General features: G+C 42.6%; 2 protein-coding genes across 4 annotated transcripts; both read left to right on the top strand.

Moving 5' to 3' along the window:
* The first annotated feature begins 2,476 nt into the window (after positions 1 to 2,476).
* LOC138407110 (required for drug-induced death protein 1-like) lies at positions 2,477 to 4,973 on the top strand. The gene is made up of 2 exons (XM_069521551.1): positions 2,477 to 3,010; positions 4,444 to 4,973. The coding sequence occupies exons 1-2, from the start codon at positions 2,780 to 2,782 to the stop codon at positions 4,585 to 4,587; spliced, it is 375 nt and encodes a 124-aa protein (XP_069377652.1). The 5' UTR covers positions 2,477 to 2,779; the 3' UTR covers positions 4,588 to 4,973.
* Positions 4,974 to 5,808: 835 nt separating this feature from the next.
* Positions 5,809 to 10,392, top strand: LOC109647340 (solute carrier family 22 member 13). Of its 3 annotated transcripts, none has more exons than XM_069521540.1 (9): positions 5,809 to 6,043; positions 6,436 to 6,533; positions 6,635 to 6,789; positions 7,633 to 7,801; positions 7,881 to 7,983; positions 8,153 to 8,298; positions 8,440 to 8,651; positions 9,556 to 9,664; positions 9,743 to 10,392. In XM_069521540.1, exons 1-9 carry the CDS (start codon positions 5,819 to 5,821, stop codon positions 9,867 to 9,869), a joined length of 1,344 nt encoding a protein of 447 aa, XP_069377641.1. In that variant the 5' UTR covers positions 5,809 to 5,818; the 3' UTR covers positions 9,870 to 10,392. The 3 variants fall into 3 exon arrangements, with proteins under 3 accessions (XP_069377641.1, XP_069377640.1, XP_069377642.1); XM_069521539.1 differs by having other exon boundaries at positions 9,739 to 10,392; XM_069521541.1 differs by having other exon boundaries at positions 5,904 to 6,043; positions 6,440 to 6,533; positions 9,739 to 10,392.
* Positions 10,393 to 10,656: the final 264 nt, after the last annotated feature.

Here is a 10,656-nt window from a genome sequence, read left to right as displayed (position 1 = left end):
CGTAGTTGTATGTGTGGTTGTACGTGTAGTTGTACATGTGGTTGTATGTAGTTGTATGTAGTTGTACATGTAGTTGTACGTGTAGTTGTACATGTAGTTGTACGTGTAGTTGTATGTAGTTGTACATGTAGTTGTAAGTAGTTGTACATGTAGTTGTACGTGTAGTTGTACGTGTAGTTGGAAGTAGTTGTATGTAGTTGTACGTAGTTGGAAGTAGTTGTATGTAGTTGTACGTGTAGTTGTACGTGTAGTTGGAAGTAGTTGTATGTAGTTGTACGTAGTTGTATGTAGTTGTAAGTAGTTGTAAGTAGTTGTACGTGTAGTTGTACGTGTAGTTGTAAGTAGTTGTATGTAGTTGTACGTGTAGTTGTATGTAGTTGTACGTGTAGTTGTACGTGTAGTTGTAAGTAGTTGTATGTAGTTGTACGTGTAGTTGGAAGTAGTTGTAAGTAGTTGTACGTGTAGTTGTACGTGTAGTTGTAAGTAGTTGTATGTAGTTGTACGTGTAGTTGTATGTAGTTGTACGTGTAGTTGTACGTGTAGTTGGAAGTAGTTGTATGTAGTTGTACGTGTAGTTGGAAGTAGTTGTAAGTAGTTGTACGTGTAGTTGTATGTAGTTGTACGTGTAGTTGTACGTAGTTGTACGTGTAGTTGTACGTGTAGTTGTAAGTAGTTGAACATGTAGTTGTACGTGTAGTTGTACGTGTAGTTGTAAGTAGTTGAACATGTAGTTGTACGTGTAGTTGTAAGTAGTTGAACATGTAGTTGTACGTGTAGTTGTACGTGTAGTTGTAAGTAGTTGAACATGTAGTTGTACGTGTAGTTGTACGTGTAGTTGGAAGTAGTTGTATGTAGTTGTACGTGTAGTTGTACGTGTAGTTGTAAGTAGTTGAACATGTAGTTGTACGTGTAGTTGTACGTGTAGTTGTAAGTAGTTGTATGTAGTTGTACGTGTAGTTGTAAGTAGTTGTATGTAGTTGTACGTGTAGTTGTATGTAGTTGTATGTAGTTGTACGTGTAGTTGGAAGTAGTTGTATGTAGTTGTACGTGTAGTTGTACGTGTAGTTGTAAGTAGTTGAACATGTAGTTGTACGTGTAGTTGTACGTGTAGTTGTAAGTAGTTGTATGTAGTTGTACGTGTAGTTGTAAGTAGTTGTATGTAGTTGTACGTGTAGTTGTATGTAGTTGTATGTAGTTGTACGTGTAGTTGTAAGTAGTTGAACATGTAGTTGTACGTGTAGTTGTAAGTAGTTGAGCATGTAGTTGTACGTGTAGTTGTACGTGTAGTTGTAAGTAGTTGAACATGTAGTTGTACGTGTAGTTGTACGTGTAGTTGGAAGTAGTTGTATGTAGTTGTACGTGTAGTTGTATGTGTAGTTGTAAGTAGTTGAACATGTAGTTGTACGTGTAGTTGTACGTGTAGTTGTAAGTAGTTGTATGTAGTTGTACGTGTAGTTGTAAGTAGTTGTATGTAGTTGTACGTGTAGTTGTAAGTAGTTGTATGTAGTTGTACGTGTAGTTGGAAGTAGTTGTAAGTAGTTGTACGTGTAGTTGTACGTGTAGTTGTAAGTAGTTGTATGTAGTTGTACGTGTAGTTGTATGTAGTTGTACGTGTAGTTGTACGTGTAGTTGGAAGTAGTTGTATGTAGTTGTACGTGTAGTTGGAAGTAGTTGTAAGTAGTTGTACGTGTAGTTGTATGTAGTTGTACGTGTAGTTGTACGTAGTTGTACGTGTAGTTGTACGTGTAGTTGTAAGTAGTTGAACATGTAGTTGTACGTGTAGTTGTACGTGTAGTTGTAAGTAGTTGAACATGTAGTTGTACGTGTAGTTGTAAGTAGTTGAACATGTAGTTGTACGTGTAGTTGTACGTGTAGTTGTAAGTAGTTGAACATGTAGTTGTACGTGTAGTTGTACGTGTAGTTGGAAGTAGTTGTATGTAGTTGTACGTGTAGTTGTACGTGTAGTTGTAAGTAGTTGAACATGTAGTTGTACGTGTAGTTGTACGTGTAGTTGGAAGTAGTTGTATGTAGTTGTACGTGTAGTTGTACGTGTAGTTGTAAGTAGTTGTATGTAGTTGTACGTGTAGTTGTATGTAGTTGTACGTGTAGTTGTACGTGTAGTTGTAAGTAGTTGTATGTAGTTGTACGTGTAGTTGGAAGTAGTTGTATGTAGTTGTACGTGTAGTTGTATGTAGTTGTATGTAGTTGTAAGTGTAGTTGTACGTGTAGTTGTACGTGTAGTTGTATGTAGTTGTAAGTAGTTGTAAGTAGTTGTAAGTAGTTGTACGTGTAGTTGTACATGTAGTTGTACGTGTAGTTGTACGTGTAGTTGTACATGTAGTTGTACGTGTAGTTGTACGTGTAGTTGTATGTAGTTGTATGTAGTTGTACGTGTAGTTGTACGTGTAGTTGTAAGTAGTTGTACGTGTAGTTGTATGTAGTTGTACGTGTAGTTGTACGTGTAGTTGGAAGTAGTTGTAAGTAGTTGTACGTGTAGTTGTACGTGTAGTTGGAAGTAGTTGTACATGTAGTTGTACGTGTGGACTCGGGATCTCTCGGACGTTTCAGTATTTATTCAGTAAAACAAACGTCTGAATTCATCGACTGCTTTTCAAACATTCTTCTCGTGATCCTGACTTTCCTGTTTCCTGTGTCTGAAATCTGCTTCAGGCGTCTCATAAAGTTTGACTCCTCCTCACTCCAAAGGTCCTTCTGTCTGAAACCAGGAGCTGAGAGGAGCAGGAGAAACCCTTCTGCCACAGAAGAGGAGGAACGAGGGATGGGACAGCAGGAGGAGAAGACGAGGGAAGAGGAGGAGGAGGAGGGAGCAGCTTCTCCTCTGGGGAAGAAACAGAAAAGCTCCAGAGAAGTTTATTTCTCCGTCCTGCCGGATAAATATGAACCTCTGATCGAGGAGGCGGAGGAGGAGAGAGAGACTCCAGAGGAGAGGAGGAAGAGGAAGGAGGAGAAGAAGAGGAAGAAGAAGAGGAAATATAAAAAGTTCAGAAAGGTAAAAGAAAACTGCTGCGTTAAAACGTGTTTGTATTAAAATATAATCATCTAAAGTCCAGAACCAGAGCTTCGTCGTGATGAAGACGAGCAGCTGAGTCTTTGAACCTCGTGGCTTTGATGTTATAAACTTTACATGAAACTTCTGCTCCAGTGAAATATATTATGATTATTATTGTACGATCAAGTACTTCCATTATTTCATCAGCTCATAATTTACACTGTGAATTTATATCAACTGATGAATGAATCAAATCAAAACATAAATTATACCAGTTCATGTAGAAATTAAATATAACATTCAAATCAATACAATTTGGTTTAACAGTTAAATATATTTTAAAGATGGAAAACAAATACCAATAAATTAAAACAAATGATTAAGTCAAATCTCGGTGTACAACGATCACAACTGCTCGTGAAATAAAATATACAAATGTGGTTCAATATCAATAAATCACATTTCTACAAGTGTCAGGTCCTGAATTCAAGAAGAACAACAAGTGGACCCACGGTTCTTTAAACACGTGGAACATCAACGAGAGCAGAACCTCACCACTTCTTTCAATGAGGAGGAACCTCAAGACCTTCAGCCACAGTCCAGACTTCAGGAGGTTTCTCTGCCATTCACACCTCAGGACTCCCAGTGAAACCAACTGCATTGTGGGTCCACACTCTCACGTAACGACCCTACAAGTTAAACATCTGGGACAAAAGTACAGAAGCTATAGAATCTATAAAAGTGAAACACCTTCTACAGACGTTCTGTACAGAAGAGAAAGAGATCATGTAGACGGACAGAGGAGCTTCACACGTGTACAAAGAGTTTTAGATGTAACAGCTGTTTAGTCAGTGTGAGGTCACGTTAACGCTGCTGTCAATCATTGACTCAACAGTTTGACCTTTGACCCCAACACACTGGAGCAGAGATCACGTTATCAACACAACCACAGTGATGACCAGCACACAACGAGAGAGACGCACAGCACCGCTTCTACCGCACAATTACACACTTCACAATACTTGTACTACACAATACTTATACTTTCTCTTTCTGCAGTCGGCCTTTTGGAAATAAAAGTTTGGACTCCGGACTTTAATCCAACTGCAGCTTTTCAATGACACTTTAAATGAAGCCAAGAAAAATCAACACAACAACAACAACAGTCTCCGTATGAGTGTTCACTGTGCTGAAGCTAATGAGCTAAACATGTAGCGGCCAACAGCTTCAGGCAGCGAACAAGGAAAAGGTAACGAGCCGGTGACACGAACAGGAAATACTCTTTAGAGCAGCTCACTGAAGTTTGGACTTCACCGTCTATTTGGTCTGCAAAGGTCACGTCATGGACACGAAGGTCAGGACCTGGTCTACGAAGGGTCCATCCTATGGACCTTCAGAGGAACCTCTGACCATCTCTTGTCTTTTCTTGGCAGAACATCTGGAAGGCGCTACGCTTCAGCTGGAGCTGTCTGATGATTGGGTTACAGAACATGGCGTCCGTTTACTCCACGCCGGCCTCGGCTGCGGCCTCGGTGGTGACGGCGGCTAACAGTGGAGCGGGGACGATGGGCCAGTAAAGTGACGGACCCCTGATGTTTCTATGCTTCATTCTAATAAACTGACCGAGACATGAGAAGAAACATTTCATTTCACGGGTTAAATTTACTTTTGATAAAAGTTGAACTTGTTTTTTGAAATAATCAAACTTTACAGAACTAATGTGTTTACTTTCAGTTTGTGTAATATTTTAATCACCACTGACATGTACTCTTATTATATATCATATATATATAAATATAGTATTACTTGTTATGTATACTACATGTAGTGTATTATATATATTTTCTTCCAACTTTAGATCCTGTCGTCTTCATGTTTTACTTTTCTGCTTCAGACCAATGTAACAAACTCTATTATTAAACATTTTTTATTAAATATTAATTAAATATTAATAAACATTAAACCTTCTACTTGAAATAAATTACATTTGTCACAAACCATTTTATAAATATGACATTTGTCTCCCGCTATAATCCATTCCGTCTTTCCTTCCCTACCTCCTTATTTCCTTTACTACCTCCTCTGCCTCCTTGTTTTATTCCATATTCAGTTTGATCCTATTTCAGTTCTATTCTTTTTTCCATACCTCCTCACTTCCTTCACTTCCCCCCTCCTTTCCAAATTCCTTCTCTGTTCTTTTTCCTTTATTTACTTCCTCCTTTCCTTCCATGCTCCCTCCCTCCTCCTTATCTTTCTCTTCCCATCCTCACTTTTCTTTGCTCCCACATGAAGTGACCACACGGTGTCGCTGCATCACAGAATATTCTGCTGCTTCATGTTTTCTAACAAAAAACCTGAAACGAGAGAGTTCACTGTGAAACTGTCTAACTCTCCACCTGTCTGTCTCTCTCTCTCTCTCTCTGTTTGTCTGTGTGTAAGAAGTCTCTCTCTCTCTCTCTCTCTCTCTCTGTGTGTGTTAGGAGTCTCTCTCTCTCTCTCTACCTCTCTCTCTGTTTGTCTGTGTGTAAGGAGTCAGTCTCTCTCTCTCTCTCTGTCTGTGTGTGTGTAAGGAGTCTCTCTCTCTCTCTCTCTCTGTTTGTCTGTGTGTAAGGAGTCTCTCTCTCTCTCTCTCTCTCTCTGTGTGTGTAAGGAGTCAGTCTCTCTCTCTCTGTGTGTAAGAAGTCTCTCTCTCTCTCTGTCTCTCTCTCTCTCTCTCTCTCTCTCTCTCTGTCAGCAGCAGCTGTTAATAGAAAGCCTGCTGTAGTACATTTACGTTCACACAGAGAGGTGGGACTCGAACCTGGGACCATGTCTCCGCTGCAGCTGTCTGTCTACTGGCGCCTGTCTGTCATCTTCGTCTTCACCTCCTTCCTCTTCTTCCTTGACATTTTCACCACCGCCATCGCTGTGGACACTTGTAGCCATGGTAACGGTAGCGGCCGGGACACTTTGAAAGCAGAGATCAACCAATCAGGGCCCGGGGACGAATCAGAGGGCGAAGCGGATTGGAGGACGGAGAACCGGCACCGAGACGTGAGTGGTGACAAGCTCCTGAAACATTCATCAATTGACTTAGTTTATTCTTTGAAATACAGTTGATCTGTAATGTCTGACGTGAGCTTGAGCCGATCAACTTTAAAGCAGAAGAGAAACGTTTTCAGATCCAGTTCAGATCCAGTTCAGATCCAGTTAGCCTAACGTTAGCCTAACATTAGCCTAACGTTAGCCCGGCCTGCTCCTCAAAGCTGGAGACAGTTTCATCTTCTTCACTGTTCGTAGATTCTCTCTGTGCAGTTTTTTATCTCTTATTTATTTGACTGATTTACTGGTGAACAGATGGTGACCTGTGACCTTTGACCTTTGACCCAGGGGCTCTGTGGACATTAACAAATGTTCTGTAATGTGTGTGTGTGTGTGTGTGTCAGTCAGTGTGTGGCTGGACAGACTGGTTGTCCTATGGTCAGACTGTGTTCATGGTCGGCCAGCTGCTGGGCTCTCTGATTGGAGGAGAAGTATCTGACCGGTACGACTCACATCATACGTGATGATCTGTTCACTCTACACGGAAACAACATGTGGACGTCACATGAGTCAATAACAAATAAATACCTTGCTAACGTGCAGGTATGGGAAGCGTCCAGTGCTGCTGGTGTGTGTGTGCGTGCACGCTCTGTGTGGCCTCGTGCCCGCCGTGCTTCCTCAGCCACTCGTCTTCCTCGCTGTCCGCTGCCTGACCGGTGTCTGCTGCTGCTGCATCAACACGTGCTCCTTCAGCCTGGGTAAGCACGGCTCACACAACACGAGCAACGAGATCCACAAGGAAAAGACTCCTCTCTTTTATTCACCTGTTCCTTCTTCCTCTCCTTCTTCAGACAGGAGAGAATGTGTTCACTGTGACCTGGGTCTGAAGGTTACTTTTAATGAAGTGAGCTGTAGTCGACCTGTGGTTTGAGTCCTACTGCGACACGCACACGCACACACACACACACACACACACACACACACACACACACAGAGGTAATGGAGCGAGACGACGTCCCGCAGCTCCGACCTCTGACCACAGCTGCAGGAGTAGTTGTTAAGGACGGAAGCAGGAGAATGAAGGAAATAATACAACTGAAAAACAGGACGTGTATAAGAAAACTAAGATCCTGTAAACAAACTGACATCATTAGTTAAATATAAATTAAACTGTAGAAGAAGATAAAAACATTTCTTTCCTTCTCTACCTCCTTCTTCTATTTTACCTTACCTCTCCTTTCTTAGCTCCTTGTTTCCACTCGTCCTCGTCTTGGCCTCATTCTTCCTTTGTTAGAAGTTCTCCGGCCACGACAACAGTGCGTCACTATTCTCACGTCGTTCGATCATTTTGGGTTGAACTGGAAATCAAACCCACAGTGACACCTGAGTCCTAGCTGCAGCATCTGTTCTTTATCGAGGACAAACCGGTCGTCAGAGACACCAGGACGTTTGGGTCCACACAGAAATTGTGTGTCCTCTGCATTGAGACAAACGTTCCAATCGAGAGACTTAGCTTGTGTCCATACGTAACCTTTTGGAGAACTTGTTGTTAACCGTCCCTTTAAGACACGTCAGCAGCAGTTCAAATGTTTGCGTTGCAGCCGTGGAGTGGACGCCCCCTGCTGCTCGGCTCTGGCCGCCGGCTGTCCTGCCCTTCTGCTTCAGTGTGGGGACGATGGTGGGCGCTCCTCTGGCCTGGCTCAGTCCCACCTGGACCCACCTGCACCTGTCGCTGGCTCTGCCGCAGCTCGTCTGTCTGCCGCTCTACTTGTACGTGCGCACACCTGTCGGCATCAAACAGGGTTTTCTCAGAGCGTCAGTTGACTGAAGCGTCTTGTGTTTATTTTAGTTCAATCCCAGAGTCTCCTCGCTGGTTGTTGTTGAAGAGGAAGATGGACGTTTTGGACCGTTACCGTAGCAACAGCCCTGCAGATAAACAGTGTCTGGACCTGGTAAACACACAAACACACAAACACACAAACACTGACACACACAAACTTCCTCCATCTACGATAAAATAAAACAGACTTTCACTCATCAGCTGGATGACCTGATCCATTAATGGAAGTGTGTGTGTGTGTGTGTGTGTGTGTGTGTGTGTGTGTGTGTGTGCACGTGCAGCTGTTGCACTCGTCCTGCTCTGACCTGCAGCAGAAACCCATCGAGGTTCAGAAGGAGGAGCCACACACAGGCCCCGCCCCCAGTGACATCATCCACCTCCGACACCCGACCATCCTGCTGAGACTCCTGATCATGAGCTACCTGAGGTACCCTGGGAAATAAAATGGAATCAATAACAATCACAATCTGAAAGTGAGAGCTGATTGGTCGGCCTCCGATGACTCATGAACAGCGTTGAACAGGTTCTTTCTTTGAACGAGATGTTTTCACCTGTTGTTGTTTTGCAGTGCGGCTTCAGCTCTGACGTACTTTGGCATCTGTATGAACATCGGCTCCTTCGGCGTCGGCGTCTACTCCGCCCAGTTCTTCTCCGGCCTATCAGAGGCTCCCTGCCTGCTCGTCCCATTGGTCCGCCTGGGGCGACGGCCAATCACCATGCTCGCCCTCTTCCTGAGCGGAGCGGCCTGCTTCATGTCGTTACTGCTGTCCAGATATAACGGTGAAAACCGACTGACCAACTCACTAACCAACCAACCAACTCACTAACCAACCAACCAACTAACTAACCAACCAACCAATGTACCTACCAACCAACTAACTAACTAACTAACCAACCAACCAAATAACTAACCAACTAACTAACAAACCAACCAACCAAGTAACTAACTAACCAACCAACTAAGTAACTAACCAACCAAATAATTAACCAACTAACTAACCAACCAACTACGTAACTAACAAACCAACCAACCAAGTAACTAACTAACCAACCAACTAAGTAACTAACTAACTAACCAACCAACCAAATAACTAACCAACCAACCAACCAACCAAATAACTAACCAACCAACCAACCAACCAACCAACTAACTAACCAACCAACCAACTAACTAACCAACCAACTTTACCAGTCACAAGCCACAATTTGTTGTTGACGTAAGAGTTAGCTGTACGTTAGCGGAGCCTCGTCAAGTTAAAGATCTGCTCACATGAAACTCGTCCAAAGTTTTTAAAATGTCTCAAAACGTCAACATGAGGATTTTATGTTGTTGAAATCTGAAAAAACTAATTCATTGATTAAATCATGAATCGATACAAGTTGAGTTTGTTGTTGAGGAAGAAAAGACGACTCCTGACGGATATTGATCAGTGGTCAGAGACTGATCATTGATTAATGATTGATTGATGATTGATTGATGATTGATTGATGATTGATTGATTATTGATTGATGATTGATTGATTGATGATTGATTGATTGATTGATTGATTGATTGATTATTGATAATTGATTGATGATTGATGATTCATTGATTGATGATTAATTGATTGATTGATTGATTGATGATTGATTGATTGATTGATTGATTATTGATGATTGATTGATGATTGATTGTACGTGCAGGTGAACCAGTGCTGGTGATGAGTTTGGCTCTGTTGGGAAAACTCTGCATCCTGGCGGCCATCTTTATCTCGACGCTGTACGCCATCGAGCTGTTCCCCACCGTGGTCAGGTACACGCCCACACGCAAAGATTTGGCTCGTTACGTTTGCGACAGATTCCATGTGACCGGTGTTTCTGATCCAGACAGCGGTGCGTGTCCCTGGTCAACCTGTGTTTCCGCCTCGGCTGTCTCCTCAACACCCTCGTTCCCCCCAACCCCAACGGAGCAATCTCATTGGCTGCCATGGCCGTGTACAGCAGCGGACCGATTGTAGGCTGCGGCCTGTGCCTGTTGCTGCCGGAGACCAGCGGCGTGACGCTTCCTGATTCAGTGGAGGATTGTGACCAGCAGCCTCACGCGCAGGCGCCATCTGGAGGACAGGATGAGAAACAAACTTTCATCACGTAACTTTCCTCAGTACGCCTGTTTCAACAATACTTCATATGCTTTTACTTTGAAGAGGTGCTTCCTGTTTTAACTAAGTCGCAGCCCAGCCTTCTCTGGTTTTTCAGTGTTTATCTTGAAATGTACGAAATCTTCAAGGTTTAAACTCGTGACCTCACAAAACACTTTGAACCAAAGGATTTCATTATCTGCTGCGAGCTTCAAACGTCACGACTAAAACTAAAGATGTTCAAAGAGGTTCTGAAGAACCGTTTTCATCGACACACGTTCCGAAGTGGACGCAGATATTTTCTCTAACGTAGGAAGTTTGATTTATTCCTGAACGTTTAACTTAAACCTAAAATGTTTTTTTCATGAAAAAGTCAAATGGAATAAAAGTATTAATAACTAAACGGAAACTTTCTCAGAACCTTTTATTCACCTGGGTTTTAGATTGAAAACGATTTCTCTCTCCAGCACAGAATCTAGAGCATCCCATAATGCAGCAGTGACAGCGGGGTGTATCCTCAGGTGATGCAGAGCAGCGACTGAGAGAAGAGTTCAAGAGAAATAAAAACAACAATGAATCGGACGAACGTCGACATTCTGGTTTTCTCCAGAAGTCATAACCTGAAAACAGGTTCCAGAGAAACCAGGTTAGTCTGGTTCGATATATT

This window comes from Paralichthys olivaceus, chromosome 24, assembly GCF_024713975.1.
Source record: "Paralichthys olivaceus isolate ysfri-2021 chromosome 24, ASM2471397v2, whole genome shotgun sequence".
NCBI classification, from domain to species: Eukaryota; Metazoa; Chordata; class Actinopteri; order Pleuronectiformes; family Paralichthyidae; genus Paralichthys; species Paralichthys olivaceus.
Note: the sequence above shows the minus strand (reverse complement) of the source record. Positions and strands in the feature narration are given on the sequence as shown.